At 47.6% G+C, this 25,212-nt stretch overlaps 11 protein-coding genes across 11 annotated transcripts; 4 read left to right on the forward strand and 7 right to left on the reverse strand.

Annotated features, from left to right (window-relative positions):
• Window positions 1–526: 526 nt before the first annotated feature.
• On the forward strand, window positions 527–2,291 carry FMAN_09770 (putative beta-galactosidase; the record flags this gene model as incomplete). Its single annotated transcript, XM_041825332.1, has 2 exons — window positions 527–836; window positions 889–2,291. 2 exons carry the CDS (start codon window positions 527–529, stop codon window positions 2,289–2,291), a joined length of 1,713 nt encoding a protein of 570 aa, XP_041690724.1.
• A 384-nt stretch (window positions 2,292–2,675) lies between these two features.
• Window positions 2,676–4,120, reverse strand: FMAN_09769 (uncharacterized protein; the record flags this gene model as incomplete). The annotated part of the gene is made up of 2 exons (XM_041825334.1): window positions 2,676–3,505; window positions 3,583–4,120. 2 exons carry the CDS (start codon window positions 4,118–4,120, stop codon window positions 2,676–2,678), a joined length of 1,368 nt encoding a protein of 455 aa, XP_041690725.1.
• Window positions 4,121–4,891: 771 nt separating this feature from the next.
• On the forward strand, window positions 4,892–6,748 carry FMAN_09768 (uncharacterized protein; the record flags this gene model as incomplete). The annotated part of the gene is made up of 8 exons (XM_041825335.1): window positions 4,892–5,019; window positions 5,078–5,310; window positions 5,368–5,394; window positions 5,442–5,552; window positions 5,616–5,987; window positions 6,043–6,180; window positions 6,234–6,569; window positions 6,624–6,748. 8 exons carry the CDS (start codon window positions 4,892–4,894, stop codon window positions 6,746–6,748), a joined length of 1,470 nt encoding a protein of 489 aa, XP_041690726.1.
• Window positions 6,749–7,009: 261 nt separating this feature from the next.
• On the reverse strand, window positions 7,010–8,347 carry FMAN_09767 (uncharacterized protein; the record flags this gene model as incomplete). The annotated part of the gene is made up of 1 exon (XM_041825336.1): window positions 7,010–8,347. One exon carries the CDS (start codon window positions 8,345–8,347, stop codon window positions 7,010–7,012), a length of 1,338 nt encoding a protein of 445 aa, XP_041690727.1.
• A 705-nt stretch (window positions 8,348–9,052) lies between these two features.
• On the forward strand, window positions 9,053–11,189 carry FMAN_09766 (uncharacterized protein; the record flags this gene model as incomplete). Its single annotated transcript, XM_041825337.1, has 3 exons — window positions 9,053–9,128; window positions 9,187–10,171; window positions 10,223–11,189. The coding sequence occupies 3 exons, from the start codon at window positions 9,053–9,055 to the stop codon at window positions 11,187–11,189; spliced, it is 2,028 nt and encodes a 675-aa protein (XP_041690728.1).
• Window positions 11,190–11,425: 236 nt separating this feature from the next.
• On the reverse strand, window positions 11,426–12,326 carry FMAN_09765 (uncharacterized protein; the record flags this gene model as incomplete). The annotated part of the gene is made up of 2 exons (XM_041825338.1): window positions 11,426–11,786; window positions 11,839–12,326. The coding sequence occupies 2 exons, from the start codon at window positions 12,324–12,326 to the stop codon at window positions 11,426–11,428; spliced, it is 849 nt and encodes a 282-aa protein (XP_041690729.1).
• Window positions 12,327–12,968: 642 nt separating this feature from the next.
• FMAN_09764 (uncharacterized protein) lies at window positions 12,969–14,026 on the reverse strand (the record flags this gene model as incomplete). Its single annotated transcript, XM_041825339.1, has 2 exons — window positions 12,969–13,915; window positions 13,963–14,026. The coding sequence occupies 2 exons, from the start codon at window positions 14,024–14,026 to the stop codon at window positions 12,969–12,971; spliced, it is 1,011 nt and encodes a 336-aa protein (XP_041690730.1).
• A 563-nt stretch (window positions 14,027–14,589) lies between these two features.
• On the reverse strand, window positions 14,590–15,792 carry FMAN_09763 (uncharacterized protein; the record flags this gene model as incomplete). The annotated part of the gene is made up of 1 exon (XM_041825340.1): window positions 14,590–15,792. The coding sequence occupies one exon, from the start codon at window positions 15,790–15,792 to the stop codon at window positions 14,590–14,592; it is 1,203 nt and encodes a 400-aa protein (XP_041690731.1).
• Window positions 15,793–17,306: 1,514 nt separating this feature from the next.
• FMAN_09762 (putative Alpha-glucosidase precursor (Maltase)) lies at window positions 17,307–20,563 on the forward strand (the record flags this gene model as incomplete). The annotated part of the gene is made up of 7 exons (XM_041825341.1): window positions 17,307–17,355; window positions 17,415–17,616; window positions 17,664–17,855; window positions 17,913–18,058; window positions 18,109–19,237; window positions 19,290–20,250; window positions 20,309–20,563. 7 exons carry the CDS (start codon window positions 17,307–17,309, stop codon window positions 20,561–20,563), a joined length of 2,934 nt encoding a protein of 977 aa, XP_041690732.1.
• Window positions 20,564–20,836: 273 nt separating this feature from the next.
• Window positions 20,837–22,387, reverse strand: FMAN_09761 (uncharacterized protein; the record flags this gene model as incomplete). Its single annotated transcript, XM_041825342.1, has 3 exons — window positions 20,837–22,056; window positions 22,107–22,312; window positions 22,380–22,387. The coding sequence occupies 3 exons, from the start codon at window positions 22,385–22,387 to the stop codon at window positions 20,837–20,839; spliced, it is 1,434 nt and encodes a 477-aa protein (XP_041690733.1).
• Window positions 22,388–23,286: 899 nt separating this feature from the next.
• On the reverse strand, window positions 23,287–24,669 carry FMAN_09760 (uncharacterized protein; the record flags this gene model as incomplete). The annotated part of the gene is made up of 4 exons (XM_041825343.1): window positions 23,287–23,650; window positions 23,713–23,970; window positions 24,020–24,285; window positions 24,334–24,669. The coding sequence occupies 4 exons, from the start codon at window positions 24,667–24,669 to the stop codon at window positions 23,287–23,289; spliced, it is 1,224 nt and encodes a 407-aa protein (XP_041690734.1).
• Window positions 24,670–25,212: the final 543 nt, after the last annotated feature.

The following is a 25,212-nucleotide window of genomic DNA, read 5'->3' on the forward strand; positions in this document are numbered from 1 at the left end:
GAGGAGGGGGGGGGAGGATAAAATACACGGCCCATGATGGGTTTGGCTTACACCAAAATTCGCTGGCGATCCACCGACTTGGGGGTCGTGATTTATTTCCCCCCTAGCCTTTATCCCAATATCTAACTTGATTAGCGTGGATTTGGACGCATGGCTGATTGTGCGGGAGCAACTCTGTCAAGGTACGCATGAAACTTTGTTTTACTTTCACTGATAAGTCAGATGATATGCACACTGAGTTACGAGGATAATGTAGAATATCTCGGGGTTACAGCGAATAAGCAGTCTTCAATCCCGATTACTATTTTCCCCGGTTTATCATTGTGGTCCAAACTCTAATTGTCGACTTGCATTTCAATGCAATGGAGTTATTCTGGACGAGCGTTGCACCTGTTCATGTTTGCCTTCACGTTACTTGGCCAGTTGGCAGAATCGCATAAGTACCTGACTCATGGCCTGGTAGCTCAATGACTTGCTCACAGACATCATCTGACACTCTAATCAACAGTATCGCAGCTCATTCACGATGACTAGTACACATATTCCTCACCTTGCTGATCGGGGCACGTTCAAGCAATTAATCGTCCATGGCCGCCCGTTTCTCATCCGTGGCGCTGAGCTCCAGAATTCCTCCTTCTCATCTGCCAAGTTCATGCGCGAACTTTGGCCGAGGCTCGCTGGCATTAACCTCAATACGGTCTTGGGAAGCGTTACATGGGAGATGATAGAGCCAGTTGAAGGGCATTTTGACTTCTCGGAAATAGATCGCATTATTCTCGACGCGAGAAACGCTGGGCTTAAGCTCATACTGCTATGGTTTGGATCATGGAAAAATGGTATGCTGGATCCCGCTATGAGTTTAGACACTTCTTTCTGACTTGGAGCTAGGCATGTCCAACTACGTCCCATCCTGGGTGAAGCTGGCTCCTGATAGGTTCCCCCGTGTTTGGATACAAGACACAAATAACCGCCTGAAAGCCACAGAGATTATCACACCTCTTTGCACTGCATCGGCCGAGGCTGATGCCAGTGCCTTTGCAACTTTAATGAAGCACCTCAAAGAGGTTGACGAGATGCACTCAACAGTTATACTCATACAGCCTGAAAACGAATGCGGTATTCTGGGAGATTCACGAGATCGTAGCGACATCGCTGAACTTGTCTATTGGCAACCAGTTCCTGAAGATCTTGTGGCATTTTTGGAACACGACTGGGACAACCTGCATCCAGACCTAAAATCTCATTTCGAGACGCCTCGACGCTTGGTCTTGGGCGGCGACACGAAATCCACCTGGGCCGAGATGTTTGGCCAAGATCCCTACACCGATGAGCTGTTCATGGCCTATCATTATGCCAAATATGTTGATGTCGTCGCCAAGGCTGGCAAGAGGGAGTATCCCCTACCAATGTTCTGTAACTTTTGGCAGAACTATAACGGCGAGGGCTCTGATAACGACTTCCCTGTCCTGGCCGGAGGCGGCGGTATGCCAGGTGACTATCCTTCTGGCGGTGGTATCAGCAATGTCTTGGATATATGGATGAATTTTGCAACTGCTATCGACTTTATCTCACCTGATGTTTATCTTAACGACTATATCCACATTTGTGAAACATATCGGCATCGGAACCAGCCCCTTTTCATCCCCGAGCAGCGTCGTGATGAATATGGGGCTCGCCGACTTTGGAAAGCTATTGGTTCATATCATGCGATAGGCGCTTGTCCGTTCGGTGTAGACAGTCTCCCGGAAGCTCAGACGTGTGCCTATACCCGACACTTTGGGCTACTTGCCCATGTCTCAGACCTTGTCCTTGAAGCTCAGCAACGGCCTGGAGCTATTGTTGGCTTCTTCTTCGACGATATCACAGACGACAACGTGGAGTCAGAAGACCCGAGTACAGTGGTGGAGATGGGAGGATATCGAGTGGCCATTGAGCGTTCCTTTGTGACGGGCAGGCCTGGGCCTGGATATGGCGTTGTTATTCTCCACCAGGAGAACAGCTATCCAAACGAAACAAAGTTTTTGCTTATTGGCCAAGGTTTCCAGGTTGTCTTTCAATCCCTCGACCCGAGATCTTACTATACGGGGATTCTGAAAGTCGAGGAAAAAGAATTCAACAGTTCGAGCGGCAGATTGGATACCTTGAGACGGCTCAATGGGGATGAAACAAGAAGTGGACAGTTTGTCATCATGCCGAATGACGATCCGGATTACGCGGGGTTCCCAATCAGTATCACGATCCCAGCGAGGACTCGAATCGCTGAATGTAGCATCTATAGCCTCCTTAAGTAGCACGGATATGATTTCAGCGTATACGACATCAAAATGCAGCAAACTTTGGTTGCATTGATCCTATCACTCTTTCGAGGGTAGAGGTATCTCAAAGTGTTCATCTAAGGCCATTGAGCAACTCTGTCAGGGTATTGTTTCTGTGCCAAAACCCATCCTCATCTGATGCTGTTCCTTGCCTGGTCAAAGATGTAGATATGGCTGGGGTCAAACTGGAATCAATGAAGCCATCTGATGGTGGAGCATATTCGGTCAAAAACCTTGCCATCCACCCATCCATCTTACGCGGATTTGTTTCCAGTGATTCAATCAAGGCGTTCTGGAACAGTGATAGGCGAGAGATCTGTCAGAATCCCTACCGCATCAGTATTACCAAACAACTTATAATCAATGTGGAAGAAGCCAACGTACCAGATTTTCCAAACTCGGCCAGAACTTTTTCAGTTCCAGTAAGGTCTTGAAGTTGGAGATCAAACCACTTCTCGCAGCTTCAAGCTCGCCAACCTCACCCATCAGTAGCACGTGCACAAGTACCGCCGAAGATACGATGGTCATATGCCCAATGGCAGCATGAACCGCTTCGCATCCCTTTTTTTCTCGTGAAACCTGCAACAGCTCGGAAAAGCGAAAGGCGTGTGACTTGCAAAGCTGCGAATAGTGCACTTTGTCTCGGGAATACAGCCGTCGGGACTCCAAATAATTGAAGAAAAGCAGCGTCGCATAGTGATGGAAGCCAAGATGGAGATCAATAAAGGTGCCTCCAAGTCCCTTGGAATGATACTCCCGGATATTCTGATCTGTAAGCTGCATGTGAGAGGGGAGATTCATCTCCCAATCATCAAGTTGTTCGGCTAGTAGTTTGACGTGACCATCAAAGTCTCGCTGACACAAGCCACGTACAACATTGGAGCGATTGAAATCTTGAATGTGGCCAAATATCTTGGCAAGCATAATTTTGTATGCCCATATGCCCAACGTCGAACCCGTTGATCCACCAAGACTGAATCCAGGCTGTTGGAAGATGGACTCGTCAATTGGGAAATCAATCGCATAGTCGTTGTCCTGGATTTGTCGTGGAAGTCCAGAAGCCGAGGAACACCATCGGTCTGCCATAAAAAGTGTCCAGAAAACTCGCTTTCTGGTTTCAGTAACAGCCGGGTTCTCAGAGAGTTTGTTGTGGGGGAGTCGCATGATCTGAGCCATGCGGATTGCGATACCTTGGTCTGGTGTTAGAACCGGCCTGAAATATGGCCTAGAGGTTGATCCCATGGTGCGTATTAGGGGCCGAGCGTACCAAAATACAAAGCCTCGCTTTCTGTGTTCAGATTGGCAGAGCAAACATTTGCAACAAGGATACACGTTTGGATGGTTGCTAGACAGCATTGTTCCAAGTTTGCTTGCAGCCTCAATTTGCAGGCTCTTGTCAAACAATCTTCAAGAGCCCTGACGGCCGGGTCATGCGAAAAACGGCATGCCAAACTGCAAATTGCTAGCAGCAAGCCCGGATGAATTTCCCTTCGCTGCACTTGGTCTTTGAGGGTAGGTTCGTGAAAGATGCTCTGTGGCCGATCGTGAATATAAGCCATGTACTTGGTGACTAATTCCCATTGTATTTGAGGCGATAGGAGGTCGTCGATATCCGTTACAGGAGATGTTGTCGTTCCTACTCTTACTAGAGGTGCTAGATGTGTCGCGGTCGATGCTTTGCTCAGCTTAGTTGAAGAACATAATTCACCCCGTTGCTGGCATGCAAAACATGTATTTCTACCAGACAACAATCGACATTTCCTCTTTGCTGCTCGGCATTGTAAGCAAGCCTTGGCATTCTTCATTATCTGGGGTAAAGACGATTACTTGGATGGCTGAACAGCAAAATATCCAGGTTGCAATTATGGCTTCTCTAAGATATATGAGGCTAAGTTCACATTAACTAGCAGTATCATGATAAATGCAAAGGTGGGGTAGTACACTGTATTTATACCTATTACCTAGACAGCCCCGTTAATTGAGTCAGCAAATCCACAAACAGTTAGCGAGAAGGTCGGGGAAGTTAATAGCACTGTAGAGATAATCGAGCTTGTATTTGCAAGCTACTTACGCTTAATAATATTATATTTAACGATCTCTAGGCGTGAAGAAAGGCTGAGGCTGCTACTAGCTGATCTTATTACAGAGACATAAAATCAATCACTCCTCGGTCACTGTTAAGCCGATAGCCAGACCTGCTCGAGGAACTGTGGGGAAGCGGAATTACAAAATCCGTGCCTCACAAGATATCCGGATTCTGGTCCTAAGTCAGCTGATGACCGATGTAAGGGTTAAACGAGTTGAGTTAAACGAGTCAAGTTAAGCGAAACCGAACGAGAACCCCGTGTGACCAGACTACGGGGGTTGCGGGGAAGGAAAGATTAAACCCACGCTAGTTAAACGTTTGGCAAGGTTCAAGGCATATCACTCAGCCTGTCCCTTCCAGATCGGAGTAACATAACCCGAACACAAAACGTGAGAGAAAGACATATAAGAGGTCAAATGATTACCTTGTGTGATTACGACAGAACAAACAGACAGATAGCAAATTCGCACTCGTTGGTTTATTTTATATGATGGTTCACATTCTTTTGCTTGCAAGCCTTGCTGTAAGCAGTTCTGTTCTGGCTGCTCCTAATCATGTTGTTCCTGATGCTCAGCCGACAAATGCCGTTGCAATTGATCCAGCGCCCGTTGGGGTATCGTAAGTATCCATCGCGTTAATTGCTATATTGGAAGGAAGTCCCTAACGCTGTCACAAGCTTCGAGTTCTTTATGTGGCCTTCTTACATGACCAACATCTCGTTGGCACTTCCTTGCATTGATCACTTCAACAAGCTGTACCACCGCAAAATTCCTATTCGAATTGGAGGAACAACACAGGACAGAGCGACCTACGATCCTACTTTTAAAGGTTACGTTTCATATAGCGTCGATGACCCTCTGGAAGCTCCTATGAGTTTGACTTATGGACCAAAGTTTTTTGACTTAATTAGTAAGTCAACCTACTATAGCTTGGCTTTAATTTATGCTGATACCTGTGCCTGAACAGAGAAGTTTGGAAGCGAGACTATTCTCGGTGAGAATATTGACTTGTCTGAAGTGAACAGTACTGATACGTCACAGGCTTTAACCGAGGCCTCAACAATAGGACTAACACCTTTGCTGCCGTCCTGAAAGCCAAGGAAAAGGTGGCCAAATACCTCTGGGCAATCGAACTTGGAAATGAGCCAGACTGTAGGATCTCTCACCAGCACGCATCATACGCTGAGTAACAAGACTGTTGACTGTTTCTCATAGTGTACTGGAAATACTGGCAGTACCCAGTAGCCGAAGCGCCTTGGAACGAGACCCAGGAGGGCAATGACGCAGCTGACTGGGCACAAGACTTTATAAACCATTGGAAGAGCCCTCTTCCCATCCTAGCTGGAGGTGGATATACCATTCCCATTGAAATCGAACCCAATTGGCCCAATCTGCCCTATCTCATCGGAAACAGCTACAACATGACAGTCAAAGATGCTACTAAAGTTTACAATGGACACTTATATGCGTTTTCTAACGCTACCGCTGATGAATTGGGTTCTGAGATGAAACATCAGAGAGTTGTCCAGGACCTCAACCTGCTGCCCATCTCCAGCGCCAAGGCTGCCGGAAGATCTTACATTCTAGGTAAGGCTCATAATACTCCTTGTGTATGCCAGCACCTACTTATGTGCCCACTCAGGTGAAACCGGATTTCATGGGCAAGATTTTGAAATGGATTCCACTTTTGGAGCGGCCATTCAGGCAACTGACAAAACCCTTCGCGCATTGACTGTCGGTGTTCAGCGGCTCTTCTATCACCAAGGCACCATCAACCAAGGTCAGTGCAATAAAAGTTCCAGATGCTCGAACATGCCTGACTCACCCCCGAAGCGTTCTTCAACTGGTGGTGGAGTGACCATGTAAATGCCCCGTTCTATGGTGCCTACTTTGGTGCTCTCGCTTTAGCCGGAGGAGACTCCATCGTTGCCAGCGACGATGGCACTGACCCCTATGCTCAATACATCATTTACAAGAACGGAAAAGCATTCAAGGTCGTTTTGATCAACACAGACTACTACTCTGGCAGTGGCAAACGCTCTGAAACCAAGTTCACTCTTAGTGGGCTGAAAACCAATTCCGTCAGGGCCCTCCGCATGACTGGACCAAGCAGTGAAACAACTGTCCCTATCACACAGACCAAGTCATCTCCCCAGCCTAGCATCGGAGGTATGTCCCAGTAGTCTATTCATCATGGAAAACTTCACTTAACAATTTATGCAGGTCAATTCTTCTCAAACAAGAACTGCGAGTTGGCCGGAAAGCAAAATACTGAAAAGCTTTCAGTCAAGAAGGGAAAATTAGAAGTGACTCTCGAGGCTTCTGAAGCATTGATTGTTTATCTCTGATGACGAACCGAAATCACTGTATTGACTCAATATGGGAACCAATGTACTATTTATTCCTCGCAGTTGGAGGACAGCTGTTTATTCATCAGGGTAGCACCGCGCTGCAATTCTATGGAAAGACGGACTAAACTATCTTGTACTAAATCAAGAGAGCTGAGATTGTGTTCTTATCTCAAACGACTATATGGGGGAAGAACTTCCCCTATTTGTTCGTATTCACTATTGAGAGTAATCTTGTCATGTTAGAACGTTTATACCGAACTAAAGAGAGACTGTTATACTCACAGAGTTCAAGTGACCATGATTTTGAGTATCGTCAAGTCCATCAACCGCCACCTGTAGCGGTACCATGAGAGAAATCGTATTGCCATATGCGCCTATAGCTAGACTGACTCTAATCCGGTAGGTTCGACTGATCAGACAGGAGTAAAAGGTAGGTAGGAACAAAGACTTCTCGGTAGGAAGCCCAAATGATTGTAGAATGGAAGCTTTGTACGCATTAGACTTAGATGAGCCAAAGTCCCGATGGGAGGCACACGAAGCTGAGCGTGCTGTGAAGTGAGGTTCTGCACAGTCTTGGATAACATCCAAAGGCTCTGAGAACCTCTTCTCTGATTCCTTCTCAGAGACCTGTTGGTTGTCTTTCTGCCACCTTACCGTTTCTTTCCCAGTGAGCACGAGGGCATGCGAGGTTAACCATGGTGCTGCTGGAGCAACCGAATTTGATGGCTTTTGATGGTGATCTGGTAAGTAACCGTCTATACCAAGCCAGAAGTTTGTAAAAATTTCGATGGTGGCCGACTTGACCCTTATCTCCGGTAGTGGTGCGCTGCTTGACATAGGAATGTATTCTAGATCGATAGGTATACGGGACATGGGAGAGTTGAGTCCGTCTAAACAGAGTAGAATAGGTTCTGGTTGAATAGCCGAAACGCGCACAAGCCCCATCTTTGTGCCAACAACACCTTTTCTGATCGTCTTACTCTTGGATAAGCAGTACTCTGGGTTTTCAGGACTGACATGAAGCGGTGGTTGCTTAGGAAGAGCTGGAATCACTTTGAAAGAACGACTCTGATCCAGATACTGTTCTTCTCCTCGTTTGTTCTTGCTCAACAAAAGACGTGCTCTGATCATGTAATCGACGTTCGCAGAACCACCTGCAAGATCGTCACGATCCCAAGCACCCATGCTTGGTGGTGGCCGCAGGTGTCGCTCCCTGACTGCTTTATTCTGGTGGTTGCATACAGCGGATGAGAGTTGCTCGGGAATCATGAATCGAAAAGGAACGTGGTACAACTGTCCTTGCTCAAACGACTGATTGACAGGTAGAGCCGATGTAGGAATTGGCATTTGCAATTGCATAAAAACGTGGGTCTTGAAAGGTGTGCCGTACTGAAATGCGTGGCCGCAGGTCGAGGTAATGCCTCTTAGATCAATCTGGAGAGACTGGAAAGGCAGTTGGTTATGGGATGTTATAGTGACCAAGCCAGAGACTGTGGAACCGAACGTATAAACTTTGGACTCGTAATGGCCATCAATGGTAATTTCAAGGGTAAGATCATGGTTAGCGCGTGCTGGAAATAAATATCGCGAAGGCATGCTGATGGTAATATAACTTGAGTTTCACGTCTCTTCGTTGTTGAATGCAAATACCAATTCGTTGCTATGGAGTGACTCCTCTTCACTCTATATATAACAGGCTGAAGACTGCCTACATTCCGTACGCTGATTAGCAAATGGCGAGACGGCGCTCTTCATGATAATATCTAGGTGTTTCTGGACTGATGCAGACTCTCTGATTGGCTCTCGTGCCGCAGACCGAGAAGCTTTGTTGGGCCGCTCTGACGTCTTGAGCCGAGCGTGGCCGTGATTGGTTCATTTCCCCGAAGCCGGAGTTGCTTTCGAGCTTGATTGGCTGGTCATGCCGAGACTCAAGATGAACAATCAAAAAGTCGATGTAAAGATGACAAATAGCACCCAATCGCATTATCACAAACCTGATTCTATCATTTTACAGCTGGAGACTCAATTGGAAACATCTTTTCCAATCTTGAATATCTTATAAACAGTATCGAGTTGAGCTATCGAAGTTGGAACCAGCCACATTGCCCAGCGCGCCACTGATACGCCACTGATACGCCATGTATGGTCAGTGATGACGGCCACTAAACGAGACTGGGCAAGTGAATGACTTTTTCTCCTTCTTGCACAATCCCATGGCAATTCGTGTCCGACTACTAGAGATTTTCACATTCTTAGTAATTGAAAACTTCTCTGCAGCAACTTCTTATAGCCGTAACAGGAATGTCCTGCGATCGCCCCCGGTCGCATAATATAGCGGCCAAAAGGTCACAATTGCCTCGCGCAGATGGACCTACGAGTGAGTTACCCTGTACTGGGTCACCTCATTTTGCTTAATTGCTGACCAGTACTCCAAGGACGAGCTTGCATCAACTGCCGCCAGCGAAAGATCCGCTGCGATATTGTCGACAAAGGCGTTCCTTGTACGAACTGCAATACGCACGGCCGATTGGGGTGTCGCATGTGTCCTAACAAAAAGGACGCAAGACAATCCTTGAACCGACCAGCCATTCTCGCTCCACTCCGTCCTCGAGAAGCTACAAACTCACCAGCAGCCCTGTCACCTATAGTCACTGAGCCAGCTTCCACTGCAAGAGAGGATGGCGAGCAAGATCTGGGGTCCCACCTCTTGAACCGCAATGACAAAACAGAGGTCGAGCTTAGCCAGGTCGAGCTCGGCCATCGGACTCGTTGCCATTTCATTGGATCCGAGCTCTCTAACTGCCATTACCTTGTGCGACAGAGCACCTCTGAGACTGGACTTGATAAGGTCTTTCACTTTGGCAACGGTCAGTTAGACTCTTCTGAGAATTGGTACGAAGCACATAATATTCCAGAAGAGATCCTTATACGACCCAGCAAGGTTCTTGAAATGAGACTGATCAGAGCCTATTTTGACCTCGTCAACCGTGGGTGGCCAATTGTGGACGAGGAGCTATTCATGACCCAATATCAAGAACAGGATCGCATGAATCCCCTCTGCTTGACGCTTCTCAACGCTATTCTACTCGTCGGAGCACACACGCTGGCATCCGAAGATGAGAGTATGCTTGCTCTGCTTCCTGCCTTTTTCCGAAGAGCCAAATATCTGGTCTTGAGTGATTCATGGCATGATAGACTTATTTATGTTCAAGTGCCGCTGCTGTTGACCTGGTATTCTGATGCCAATGCTTGGCATTGGATTGGAATTGCTATAAGGACGGCAATGGCCATGGGACTTCACCGCGATGCCAGCCACTCAACGAATCTACCGGTCTACAAGCGAAAGTATGTCCGAATCTGGTGGGTTCTCTTCCAGTTTGACACAATCTCGGCAACTTCAGCTGGTCGGCCTCAAGCTATGTGAGTCCATCCTATAACTCTAATTTGAAATATGCCCACTAACCATGTCAGAAACCTATGGGACTCGGATGTTGCTGATTTGAAGCCTGCTGACCTCGAAGGGATTCCTGGGGCGGAGTTCGAGTTTATCACCTATCATACCAAGCTTTGTAAGATCATCTCACAAACCATAAGAGATGGCTGGTCACCGCGATCTTCCATAGAGGCACGAACTGAGGCTATCAAGAGAGCAGATGAGTCTCTTGGGAATCTCATGCTCGAGCTTCCACCAAGGCTGCAACTTAAACTTTCCGACCTTGATATCTGGCAATCTTTGTTTCACCTGACCCATCATAACTTCGTTCTGCTGATCCACCGCCCCGCACCAAAGCCCGCCATCAGGGATCAATCTCCCGAGGCACAAGATAACGCCATCCTTTGCAGGGAATCAACAGTAGCAATTGCGTCTATTTTCGAAGTCCTACTGAACAAAAGGATGATCTCTTCCTTATGGCTATACAGCAATCATGTGCTGTTTACAGCAACTATCTACATTCTGAACCAGATTAGCACTAGCAAGCCGCTCCTGGCTGCCAAATCGCGGCATATACTTGACACGTTTCTTGCAACCCTACGCGAGTTAGTCAAGTATTGGACTTATGCAAAAGGGCTGATGCAGGTTCTTGAGCAAAGGGCCTCCAAAGTCAGAGAAGAGAGAGTTGAAAGGGCGTCTACGAGACTGCACGTTGCAACACCTGGGCAACAACGTCGGCCACCACCCGATCTTCAGCCAAATCTACAGGGTGGTCCATCATCATATGAGCATCTAAGCGAGAATCTACCTCCGTGGAGTAATCAGCAAGCTCAAACACTACCGAATGCTGCCTTGGCTGATCTGATTTCCAATTCACAGCCCGCAACTACCGATTTCTATCCAAGCACGGGCTTTCTAGGATCTACTCAAGATCCCCTACTGGATGATTTGTTCATGATAGACACTTCTGCGCTAGACTTGTTCTTCTACGATGATACGCAATAGGTAGTCGGAAAGAGATAAAACGTGATGGTATTGGTGGATGGTGAGACTAGTCTGATTAGAAGACCCGGGCCATCGATTAATGCATTGCAGCCATGCGTCCTAGAGATGTGTACCCTCGCCTTTATAGATTATGTATTTGTCTAGAGCTGATAGGGAAACACTGGGATAGAGAGCCCTTAGATAGGACGTATTGAAATTTTGATTATAAAGAAATTAGCGGCACCACAACTGTGCCGTCAAAGAGTCATCATCTCAGACATCTCTGCAACAGGGCCCATTGAAGGATGATAAGTAGTCGGCTTTCCATGCATGACCTTCTGCCATGAAGGGCTCTTCTCCTTCGCTTTAGCCCAATGTTGCAGCTCCAAGGGTACAAGATCATCGCTTCCTACCTCCAGACATCGTAAGGTAAAAGGGAGCAGATGGCTATCTAGTATAGTCGGTCCAATATCTGACCCAAACGTCCATTGATCATGGTCTTCGTAAGAGCCACTCCTTTTACGGTGTTCCACAACCTGTTCAAATATAGTCTTGAGGTCTGCGCGATGCTTAGCAACAACATCAGGTTGGAAAGCAACCGCGTTATGCTGGTCGTGGCTAAAGAGTACTGTAAGTCCGATGTTGTTATAGAATATGAGATATAGCTTACAAGGCAAGTTTGGCTTCTAGAGCGGCGCGATACTGCGGGCTAATAACAGTCCTCTGGAGCATCTTTTCAACTGGCGACGGATTCCGCTGAGTCATTTCCGCAGTCGGTTTCGGGTTGCTGATTGATAGTCCGTAGACAGCATGCAGCCTTTCAAAGAGATCTCTGACGATGTTCTCACAATTTTCTCCTAGCATGGCAGGGTAGTGCTTCTCTGCGAGATGAAGAGAGATGGCACGACTCTCAGTCAGAGTTTCTTTGAGAGGGTTGCCCTTCATCGCGGGAACTTGACCTCTTGGGTTGACGTTGATCAAGTAATCTTCACCGAGATTCTCATGGGCCTTGTGGTTGATGAAGTGTAGGGTGATGCTTTTCGGTGGTGTTGCACCATGCGTCGTTGGGCCAAGTTGGATGGTGTGACGGGCCATCATTGAGTAGAGAGAGAATGGGGACGAGTAAAGAGTGTATTCAGCGTTCTTCCAGTCCGTCATGATTGAAGCTATTTTTTAAATGCGAAAGTGTATTAAAATTGAGCTGCTGATCGTCTCGAACGCCGGGCATTGGAGTAATGAGCTATGTGAGTGCACCACCGAGGGAAAAGGCCAAGTAATCAGGTGACTCAAGTAAAAGCATTGCCAAAGGCAGTGGACAGCATGTAATGGCCCAAACACTCGTGACGAATTACCGAAAGCAGTTGGATAGGCATGTAGATCGCATGATCTGATTCTTTTGATTCATTAAACTTGTTTGCTATGGTTCTCACTGCAAGGTAACCTGCTCATTGATGCCGATATATCCGAGATGGAGTGCAACCAACAGCGATAAGCATGCGCCGTTATCTCTTTGCGCACACACACTCGCAAGCAAACAAAAAGCAACCACCAATCGGATTTCTCAGTCTTTGGGGCTCGCGATGAGATCCGAAAACCGGAGGTCATTACGTCCCCGCGCCAGGATGACACCATTTACAGGATGGAAAACGACGCAATGCAGCAGGGCGTGTGAAAGAGATTGGGTTTTGATGTTGATGAGATGTTAACTAGGTCAATTTCCCAATATCAATATAGTCAATCGGAAATCATAGGTAACAATGAGGATGCTAGTAGTAGAATGCCTTTCAACCTAATAGCCAACTAATGCCAATAATTGTTGACGCTGCCCTTGGTAATCAGCCACGCTTTGTCCAGAACATCCACGATTTCCTTGGGCAAAGGTCCTTTCTCCAGAAGATCCAAGTTTTGCTCCAGCTGCTTCTTACTGCTGGCTCCAATGATCACCGCATCGCCTCGCTCAGGATCAAGCTGTGAGTGATGCGCAATCCAGCGGAAAGCACAATCGATCTCTGTGAGCCCATGCTTTACGGCTTCATCCCTAATAAGCTCAACCGCGTCAAAGATGACGTCGTTCCAGAAGCGCCTTCTGTACTTGCGACCTTGAAAAGTGTTTGGATCGAAGCGAGACATGGATTCAATGTCTGTATCCTGAGTGTCCCGCTTGTACCGCCCAGTTAGCTGACTTCCAGCCAGAGGACTGAAAGCATAGAATGTGATCCCGTAGTGTCTGAGACAAGGAAACAACTCCATTTCAACTGTTCGATGGATGGCATTGTATACTCCTTGATAAACGGTAGGTCGAATCCATCCCTCACGAATACACAACTCGCTCATATAGGCAACCTCCCAAGCCATGTAGTTGCTCACCCCGAGCCTGTTGAACTTCCCTTCTTTGTGCAACTCATTGCAGGCTCTCAGAGTCTCTTCGAATGGCGTGTCGCGGTCAGGTCCATGGAGATACCAGAGATCTATCTTGTCTGTCTTGAGGGCCTTGAGAGACTCATCTAGGTGCTTCCGAAGATCGTCGGTAGAATGAGTGATTTTGCCAGTCCCATCGTGAATGTTAGGATATAGCTTGGTGTCAACTCGGAAACCCCGAGTTTGCCAATCCAGCTGCCCAAGGTACTCCTCAGAGGAGCCTTGAGCATACACACGAGCTGTGTCAATAGCCTTACCGCCATGTTCTTGAAAAAGATCCAGCATGGCACCAGCTTCCTTGAGGTCATGGATACGTGCTTGCTCAACGCCTGCTGATATGAGCAAGAATCTTCGCTTGATAAATACGCTATCCTACCTTCTCTCCCAAACGTCATGGCACCGAAAATGACTGGTACACGAGCCTTTTGCATTTGAGGCATGATGAGAGCAGAGGGGGGTCAACTGGAAGTATGTCGATAAAGTAGATTGGAAATGTCACAAACAATTGTATAATCGAAAGTTAAAAGTCGAATACTATGCTCGAGGTCGAGTTTTGTGACCTTTGAAGAGAGGGGTCGGCCAGCAGATGGGTCCTGTCTTAACCGTATTCCACTCGGCTTGTACTCCCAACAGATAAAGGGCGCGGGGCAGAACCCCCCACTACGAAAGCCTGTGTCTAAACAAAATTACTGCTTACTAGTGCTGTTTGCTTGTCGATCAGTGCTTACTAGCTATACTGTACCAGTGCGGGGTATCAAGGGCCATGTTATAGAGTTGTTTGTACATCAGATATTGTAGATAGAGAACAAGCTCAAGATTATCCAGCGTAAAGCAGATTATAGTAGGACATAAGTATCTTGAGATTTTTACAGCAGCAAAATAAGCTCCAGTGAGCTGTTAATTCTAAAACAAGCATAAGGTTATATACCAAATTTACAAGAGTTTTTAATTCCATTAAGTTAATTTGGTAATAAATAAATTGCTATGCCAACGAAAGGTTATCCTATTTGGCAAAATGGGAGATAAAAGCATCTCGTAATTCAAATGGGTGCTCCGAGGGACGAGGCAAGTCCTTCGAGACGTCCTGATTGACGACAACAACAATCAGAGCCGTCTTTTCAGCCCACTCAAAAGCTTGTATAAGGCCCTCAGCACTATCTACGAAGAACTTCTGCTTATAAGGCAAGCTTCCGCATAGCGAAAGAAGGTTGTTGGTGCTAATCGGGACAGGCTGGTTTCCAGTTGAGCAGTGTATGCCGTTGTGAATCACAACATGAATCAACTTGTCCGATGCTTGGGCAGCCAGAACGGCCACATTGCCTATGTGCATCAAGAAGGAACCGTCTCCTTCAACGCAGACGACGCGGCCTTTTTGATGACCGATCTGCACGCCATAGGCGAGAGGGTATGTATGCCCCATAGCCCCAATGGATAAGAATGCACGAGATAGGTCCTCGTTGTTCTCCTTTCGAATCATGTATATCTCACGAGAGTTCCCTCCAACCGAAGATACGGTGACATCTTCTGGGTAAAGCCTTTTGAGGATGATTCTAATGGAGTGTTCCCTTGACAGAGGAGGTTGACCCTCAGAAGAACGCCAATCTTCAGGCCTGACTGTATGTTTGGCCAAGTTTGTAACAGATGGATGCCAAACACCATTGCTTGCTTCATGCTCAGGCTGGTATGCAGCGAATCTGTGGTTGGGGATGACAAGAGTAGCGGGGGTGTAGCCCTCCTTGGCGGCTTTGACGAGTCTTTCGACTGCGGCCTTGGTTTCTCCGAGAGTCTCTGGTAAGATTTCATACGGAAACCCCTGCGACTCCAGAGTCTCCAGGGTGCGAGGGCCGGCCAAGAGATGCTCTGGCTCATCATGTTCTCCTGGTCGTCCACGCCAGCCCACCATAAGAAGCATTGGAATTCCAAACACTTCTTTGGCAGCCAGGGACTGCAGAGGGTTCAAAGCATTTGCAAGACCCGAGTTCTGCATGTATGCAACGGCGAGACTCTGGGTTGACAAATAGTAACCTGCAGCCAGCGCAGCAGCAGCACCTTCACTGCCTGTGACTATTTGCTCTGGCGCTTTTTTGGTCGCATAGAGATATGCTAGGAATCCCTTCAAACAGGAGTCAGGGACGCCAAAGGCATGAGTGATTCCATTCTCGACGAGTACTTGCTCGTAGAACAAACGAGGATCAAGGGAAGCCATAGTGATTGAAAAAGAAAAGTAAGTGTAGTGCCTTCGAGGATTGTGTAACAGATGCTTTTTGCCATAGAGTTTTTGATGCTGACGAGGTGTTGAGGGAAGTGCTTGAGATGATGATTGCTGTCATCATGTAACAAATGGTCTCCTGCCCCCACGAAGAGCAAGCAATATTCGGGCATACGGAGTCAACATGAGCTCGCAAACTTGGATATCCCGCACCTCCAACTCAATGCAACCATGGTCGTGCGACGACTTGCCTTTTCGAGATAACATTCTCACAGATTTAACCCCACGCCTTCATACAGTAACGGGCTATCAGATGGTCTGTAATACTACAGTAATACTTGTTGAGATGACGTGGCGTGGTTGATCAAAACATTTGGTGAGTGCTACTGGCTAAGGAAGTACTCAGGTGCAGCTCGTTACTGTGACTGGGAGCTGTAACCTTTCTCATGATACATTGAACACGAGTTTAAGGGTGTTTGTCTGAACGTACAAGGATCATCATATCATCCGGAAGTGGTGGTGTAGAGGTCAGAGATTACGAAAATACCACACAAGCTTTCTGACAAGCATGATAAGCGTTGGGAAGGATGTGTCGCACCGAGATACAACAAAGAGATGATCAATGGTTTCATGGTGTTGTGCATCAGTAACAAGGACAATGGCATCATTGGAAGGATTTGAGATTCATCCATCTTGATTGGAGTATCTACGCGACCAAGGCCTTGTCCTACGGTCTTACCATGCATGTTTGTGCCGCAGTCCGGGGTTGCGGAGTACTTAGCTAGCTCCCCGCTTATCATCTGAGGCGGAACTGACCATGAGAGGGGCCGGAGCAGAATTGGTTAGTGGGGATGGGTGTTTTTAGACCCTGGGTCAGTGGATAACAGGGGTCTAATTGCATAAGTTGACCGACCTTCCTTTCAGGCTTTTGACACTGTCCATGTTGACATGGCGTATGTACTCCCCTGCAAGACTACGGGTACGGCTCGCAAACCCTGGCCTCAGCTACTACCCGGCACTATCTTATGCTTCTTTCACTTGCCGCCCCTAGGTACGCCCGTGCCGAGATATCCGTGAGACGCGGGCTCTTGTCCATGTTGCATTTTACTAACACTACACCTCCTCTGAGAAGCAGTGGGGAGGGAGGACAGAGGGATGAAACCATCACGATTCATGGCAATGATAGCATCTGCATCTGGGATGTATACGCGCCAGCCTACGAAAAGACCCGTAGCCTGGATGGTGCTGGAAGACCGGCTGGGGATTGAGGGGGGCACGTATCATTAGAAGTTTACGTTTCGGGGAGCTCACCTATTTTGGTCGCAAATCGTCGCTATATCCATTTGAGTCCGTTTCTCTTGAGTATTGTCGGACGATAAGCATTTGGTCTCATCAAATCGCGTGTAGTAGACCTCCACAGGCTGCCTTACCCCGTGTTCTAATTGCTCACGGTCATAGAGCGTTTCTGTCGTCCTCCGTCTCGACATTCATTTGCTGCATCGAATATCACAATGTTGAACTATTTACTGGTTTTAATACTATTCATAGTCACGACGCAAGGTAAGAGTTTATTAGTGAGCTTGGAACACGAATTTGTAGATTAATATGGATACATGTAGCTGAGTCGTCAATATCGACCGTTGTTCAGTCCAAGACGGCCTCGCCTGATATTGCGGTCGCTCCTAGTCTGACACCAACATTCCGGGACCCTCATGCACCCAACCCACAGAAATGCCCCGGCTACAAGGCAACAAATGTCAGGAGGGATCTCAAAGGTGTGAAGGCTGACTTGACCATAGCTGGACCTAACTGCCACGCGTTGTACGTATTGATCTCGCTCAGTATAACACTCCTCTGAAGATGTATAGTGGTAATGACATTCGTGACCTGATACTCGAGGTCCAGTATCAGACAAAAGAGAGACTGAACGTCAAGATATTCCCCAAGTACCTTTCTCAAGAGAACAGAACTCAGTATACCTTACCAAACTCACTTGTATTTGAGCCTGTACAAGACAAAAAGACGACAATCTCGAACAGTGACCTCAGATTTGAGTTTACGTGAGTTATTTACTTGCTACAAGACGTGATTCAGGTCAACTGATCCATTCACCACAGTAATTCGCCGAGCTTCCAATTTAAAATTACCCGGAGCTGTGATAGAGAGGTCCTTTTCTCGACTTACGGTCATGTCATCGTATTCGAGGACCAGTTCATTGAACTGGTAACTAGCATGGAGCCCGACTACAACGTCTACGGACTAGGCACGGCAACCCCCAAGATGTATCAATAACCAAGCTGACATTTATAATAGCTGAGAACATCCATGATTTCCATCTGGGGCAAAACTTCACTCAGACCTTCTGGACCAATGATGCTGGCATAGAGCACGGTAACCCTATAGATGGAAATATCTATGGTGTCCATCCCTTCTACCAGGAGAGTCGATACCACAAGGGTAGCAACACCACTTCTCACGGTGTATATGCCCGCAATGCTCATGGCCAAGAGTGGCTTCTGAGACCTGAGACATTGACATACCGCACTATCGGTGGAAGTGTTGATCTCTACTTCCTTAGCGGCCAGAACAAGCAAGGAGGGTCTACAGCCATTGAGACCATGCGCCAGTATCACGCTGGCTGCGTTGGCTTACCTGCGATGCAAATGTTCTGGACACTTGGCTTCCACCAATGTCGCTTGGGATATGATACCCTCGATAAGATCGAAGCGGTTGTTGAGAATTACAGAGCCGCTGACATTCCACTCGAGGCTATTTGGTCAGACTTTGACATGTTTGATGGCTTCCGCAGCTTCGCTAATAACCCTGTCACTTTCCCGCCTGATCGCATGGCGAAGTGGGTAGACTGGCTTCATGAAAACGAGCAGTACTACGTTCCTCTAGTATGGGCCAACATATACCGGCCGAATCCTGATGATCCAAAGGATACTTACGGTCCCTATGAACGCGGCGCCAAGCTCAAAGCATTCATCAGGGATCCAGAGTCGGGCGACTTCTACACGGGCAACAACTGGCCCGGGTTCGTTGTCTGGGGAGACTTCATGTTGCCTGAGACGCACAAATGGTGGGCTGAAGAGCTCAAGATATGGTACGATAGCGTGCCTTACGATGGAATGCTCTCTGATCTCACAGAGCCCGCTTCATACTGCGTGGGGCCCTGCGGAAATAGTCGTCTAGATATGAACCCCGTTCATGTTCCGTTCCTGATTCCTGGAGAGAAGCTCAGGATGTTCTATGAGTATCCAGATGGCTTCAGTGTGACTAATCGCTCTGAGTTTGAAAAGGCAAAAGAGCTTGCGGCCAATCAGTCAGCGGAGGTCGAAGCTGCCCATGTCTTTCAAGTGCCTGTCACTAGCACGCTAGGGCGTACGGAGCCAACACCAGGTGTCAGAAACCTGACTTATCCACCTTATGTTCTTAACAAGTAAGTCGGCCTTGTTTATCACTATGACACAATATGCTGATGGTCATTGTAGTCTGCAACCTGGTCACTCCATCAGGAGAATGACCATCTCTCCGGATGCAACCCACAATGATGAGTTAAACACCACTGAGTATCAAATGCATAATCTTTTTGGCAACCAGATCTCCAACGCGACCTATCAAGGACTGCTTGATCTGTTTCCTGGACGTCGTCCCTTCAACATCGCCCGTGGCAATTTTGCTGGCATTGGCCGATATGCGACGAGGTGGGGAGGTGATAACTCATCTAAATGGGGTAGTATGTTCTTATCCATCTCACACGCCCTGACACACATGATGGCTGGAATTCCCATGTTTGGAGTTGACATCTGTGGCTACTCCCATAACGCCAGCTTTGACCTTTGTGCTCGATGGATGTCTCTGGGAGCCTTCATGCCTTTTTATCGAAATCACAATATGGGCGGCACGATATCCCAAGAAGCGTTTGTCTGGTCGTCTGTTGCTGAAGCTTCTCGCCGAGCTATAGCGATAAGATACAGCCTTCTCAACTACATCTACACTCTGTTCCACTACGCCAATACCAAAGGCGATCTTGTGATGCGCGCTTTGGCATGGGAGTTTCCAGACGACGAAAGCCTCAAGGCCACCTATTCCCAGTTTTTACTGGGTCCATCTCTTCTAGTAACACCTGTTCTCACTCCAAACTCAAAAACAGTACGCGGCGTTTTTCCTGGGATTGGAGAAGGAACAAGATGGTTTGACTGGTATACACTGAATGAAGTCCATGCTAAACCTCAAGAGAACGTCACTCTTGATGCACCTTTGGAACATATCAACCTTCACATCAGAGGCGGCACAATAATTACATTGCAAAAACCGGGAAATACAACTGCAGCGACGAGAAGGAACCCGTTCTCACTTCTCTTGGCCTTGGACGACAATGAGTACGCTGAAGGAAGTGTGTATCTTGATGACGGTGTCAGTCTCGAACCAGAAGCCATCAAGACTGTCGCAGTAAGCTAAATGGTCCTTAATATCAGCCATGAATAACATGACTAATCATATCTTATAGTATACCTTCAGGAAGGGGATCTTAAGGGCGGAAACCACTGGTGACTACAAGGTGAGTCCTCCACTTGTAAACATAACTGTGGCTGGACTTCGCAAGGCGCCTAAGAGCGTTGAGTTCCATTCCGAGGAAGGAAATCAGGAAGGTTCATCACCCAAAATTGAGTATAGTAATGGCACAGCATATGTAACAGGACTGGAACGTTTTATACAGAACGGAGCCTTTAGCTATGACTTCCGGGTCAAATTCAAGTATTAAAACGGGAACTCAAGCAGTTATCTTTCGGATACACGACTTTATCGATTTATATTGAATATATTTGCTAATTTTTCTTTATTCATGAATTATGTGCTTGAAAGAGTTGTGGCGCGCAATCTTTCGTCAGTCTCTGGCTTGACAGTATGACAAGATAAACTACATACAGTCCATTAATTCGAGAGGCATTCTTTGAAGCAAATGCATTCAAGTCCTCCACTTATCTCTATATATGCATATTTATAAATGGAGTCTATCCGAAGCCCACGGTTATTCTCAATTGTGCCTTCCAATAGTCCACGACTCAGGCCACCAACTCCAGATGACAACCCAGCCTCCAGCAAGAGAAACAAGACCTGTAAAGAGAATCAGTGGCCCGTAGGTACTGCCGTACCCAAAATGTTGGCAATCAGAAATTGTGCCAGCGTTAATCAGCCAGACACTCGCCGCACCCCCAACAAGATATCCGATACCTCTTACACCGTTGATTAGACCGTATATCAGCCCAGCGTCAATAGACTCTCCCCTGTCTGCGGAGTCGCTCTCCATCTGCTTGAGGATTCCTCCCCAAGTAGCACTGTAGCCACTTGAGAAGAAACCGAATGTGATAGAGAATAGGACCAAGAGAAAGACAGCTCCCTGTGTGGTGTTTCCCCAAAAGAGGAACACAGCCAACCCGCTTGTAACGCATGGAATTGCCGACACAGTTTGCGCTGACAGCACAATTTTCTTGTTGTCGCTGAGCCACCCAAAAAACGCAGATGCAAGGATACCAACGGCGTTCTGTAGTGCCAAGACTGTGGTTGCCATTGTCTCCGATAAGAGACTGAAGTCCTGGGCATAAGTGCCTAAGTACGTCTGGGGCAAACCATAACCGGTTCCTTGGAAGAAAACGGCAATGCTATAGAAGTATATAGCGGGATGCTTGAGAAAGCCCCAGGGTATGTTTCTTTCTGGTGTCTTATGCATGGCAATTCTTGATGGTGGGATAGGAACAAGGCTGATACTGAGGATGCTTGCTGCGCCAACAAAGACTGCCCAGGCAGTCATAGTTGTCCGGAAGCCCCACGTATCTAGTGAAGCTTTAAACAGGAATGGACCGAGGGTGCCAACAATATTCTTGCATGACAAGACCAGTCCGTATGCTACTGATCGGTTGCTGGTGGTGTACCATTCACCCAAGGAGAGGGTAATGGGGCTGTAGATAAGGGCGCATCCGAATGCCGATGTTATTCCCTGAGTAACAAGGAGATGCCAAACATTTGTGCTAAATGTTGACAGGAAGAAGCTGATGGAAGCTATGAGGGCACCGCAGAAAGCAGCCTCTTGACGCCGGTATGCCCATCGTCTTGTGAACAACGCGAAAAGGAAGGGCATGGATAGGTACATGATGCCATTGGCTGTTGTCCCGATAGCGCCGGTGATATCTTTGTTTCCCTGGAGAGTCCAGTTGTTGAAGTAATATTCCTCCAATACGCCGTAGCTGATTGCGAAGCCTGGATCTTCTGTGATTAGATATATAGCACAAAGCCAGAGGGAGACATACCCCAGATAGGTATTTGGATGACCCCGTTAGCTGCCAGGACACGAATGAGGGTTCGTCTGGGAATATGGTCGCGCTTTAATTCGGTTTCGCTGATGGCGATGTCGTTTTCAAGGTCAGAGTCGGATGCTTCGTCACCAGCTGAAGCACCCGGCTCGACGAGAGGAATTTGGTCGACATTGTTTCGAGACACAGGCTGGTATTCGGGTCTGCCAGACAACAATCATGTCAGTCAGTCACTGGTTCAAGGAAGACGAGGAAACATAATCAGCCTACCTAGCCATGATGGTGTATAATTTGTGATGAATAGCGCTATCAATTGAATGGACCATGAAGGCAAAGTGAAGCTTGAACCGTGGTACAGAATGTCTACTTTGAAAGAGAAGAGAGAGTCGCGATGACAGTGCTGTATGATGGGTGCTGCTTGGCGGGGCATACAGAAGACCCCCCATCTGCCAGCCTCCAAGCCTACACCCAGCCAATGGCACCAGAACAACAGATTAGGCAAAGATCTGACAATCACCACAAAGACGGCCTCTGAATGAAGACCTTAGGACTCACAAATTGGGAGACAAGCCAAATGACGTATCAGAGAAGTACAGCTTTTGTTTCCTCACAGCAACGGCTATTACGGCACCTCAGACCCCGCATCAGTAGCATTGCAGCATGCAAACACGGAGCACAGCCAATCCTTCGCCGCGGAGGGCGTGCCACTAATAATCTCCATTAGTTAGACTTTCCCCATACCCACCGGCTAGAGTTGTCTCCTCAGTTCTTATCTCCGCTTTAGCACGCCTTGACCCCTGTAACTGCTGTGTCACCACACCGGGAGAATTGCGTCCGAGCAATCTTGGGCGGTATTAGGAAATTGATCGCGTGCTTTCGAGATTCTATGATACCGCCTTATCCGGGCCGTGAGACTTGATGCATATAAGCATACCTGAGAACAAGCTTTGCCAAGGCTGGCCAAGATCTTCACTGGACCCTGGTTGGCCCCACGGTTACATACCCTTTTTTGAGAAGGTTTTTATCAAGGTCCGCAAGGACAGCGCGTAAGACTACGATCAAGGCTGATGCAGGTGAAAAACCCAAATATCATATCATTGTTCATTCTAGCGATGCATATCCACATCTTCATTCAAGGGTAATGATCCCACGAATGGAGCCTTGAAAAGCGTTATCTTCAGTCCGCGTGGAGCAAAACCTTGTGAGGCCGATCATCAACCTGCACCCCGCCCCTTCTCTTCCAATCAGAGTCATGATACGGGAGTTTCCATCCCCCTTCGCTCTCAGGCGTAGAAACCCACAGTCGCAGGAGATGGCGACGGGGAGCGGGTGGCTCGTGGTCCGTGTAGGCCTGGCGAGAATGGTAGAGATGGTTGTTTGTCATGAAGTGGACATCTCCGACCTCAAGGACATTGCCGATGGATTCTCTGTAGCAAGTTTGGTCAAAGAACTCAATCGCCTCTGCTTGTGCATCAGAGAGAGGGGGGATGATGCCTTTGTCAGAGAATCTCTTCAGAGACCTAACGTAGTTTGGATCAAATCTACAATTGAGAATGTAAGCATTATAGCTTCAAGGCTACAGTGACTTAGTGAGTTGACGTACTTGGAGTACACTCTGCCATTTCCCTTCTCGATGTAGTAGATGGCACATCGGATATAATCCTCCTGTCCATCACTGACTTCTCCCTTTCGGTCAAAGTACCAAATGGGCTGAGTGAGAAGTTCCGCGATATCAGGACGTTCCTCCTGCATAACATTCCAGACCCGGTGGCCCGAAACAATGTTGTTCTCGCCTCCCTTGAGCGGAGTATTGAGGCATAGTAGTCCGACAATATCTGCCGGGTCCGCATGGAAAGTTTGTCTGTAATACGAGTAAGCCCAACTGCCGGGCATGATCTTGAGTCACATACCTTGCCGTGGTTCGATACAGGCGGACCTTGTGGAAGTCCGCCGGGTTCTCACCAAGATCCTTGATATGCCCTAGCACATGGCCTCTACCGTTCTGACTCACGATATGCCCAAAGTGAGCGCCTAAGCCCATGTATGCCGTGGAAGACTTGCGCATTCCCCATTCCTTGACGGGCATGCCTTGGAACAAGATGAATCCGTAGCCATTGATCATATCATCTCGAACCTCTTCAAGGTACTTGGCCATACGAGGAAGAGGAAACAGCTCCTGAACAACCATGTCAGTACATGTACTCATGCAATACTCCAGTCATACCTTGCACATCTCGTTCAAGTCTCGGCCACTATTGATGTAGTTCTCGGCAGCCGTGCTCAGGTCTTCGAGCTCTTCCGGAGTGAAAGGATGCTTCCAGATGGCTTCCTTCTCAGGAGACCCGGATAGATCATCCTTAGTCCAGGCTGTTATACCAGTGATCTCCTTGGGAAAATCTGAGTATGGGTGTATTTCCTCGTAGAGGGGAGGCTGCTGGCCTGTAGTCTTGTAGCCATCAGGGAAGAGTGCTGACTTGGGCTTCACCTCGAGCTTGGTGCGGTACTCAGTCTTGGGGAGATGCGAAAAGTCGCTGGCAGTTTCGATGAGACCGGGGGCCATTGTATGAGTGTTCAATTCAAAGTGAAGTGTCAAGGTGGATCAATTGCTTGAAGTTGGATTGCTTTTCTTTAAGCGAGTTAGTAAATACGTCTCTGTAAATATAACGCAATGCTTTTATATCATTGTCTCCTTGGAGCGTCTACCTTGGCATCAGAATGCTTGAATTGGGAGTGTCACTGTTGCTCAAAACATCCCGTAGTCTTGCTAAATCACGCCACGTCTACTGATCTGTTTACTTTGTGTCGCTTCAAATGTGTCGTTACAGGCGTGACGTCGCCAGCCTGAAAAGACCCTCACCCCTCCATTTGCCGATGATCCGTGCGGCTAATGTTGACGTTCTGAAGTAAGCTTGGCCATATGCAGTACTACCCAACACCCACCTACTATGTATGCAAGTGCATGAAACGCTAAATAGTGTAACTCAAGATAGCATTACGCAAGATATCAGAATGCCAGCTGCCCAATCTAGAATAGAGTCCTGTCCATCTGTGAGGGTACAAAACCCGAACAGCAGATGTGAGGTTGATAGCCCTGAGAGGTTCC

Source organism: Fusarium mangiferae, assembly GCF_900044065.1.
Source record: "Fusarium mangiferae strain MRC7560 genome assembly, contig: FMAN_scaffold021, whole genome shotgun sequence".
Taxonomy (NCBI): domain Eukaryota; kingdom Fungi; phylum Ascomycota; class Sordariomycetes; order Hypocreales; family Nectriaceae; genus Fusarium; species Fusarium mangiferae.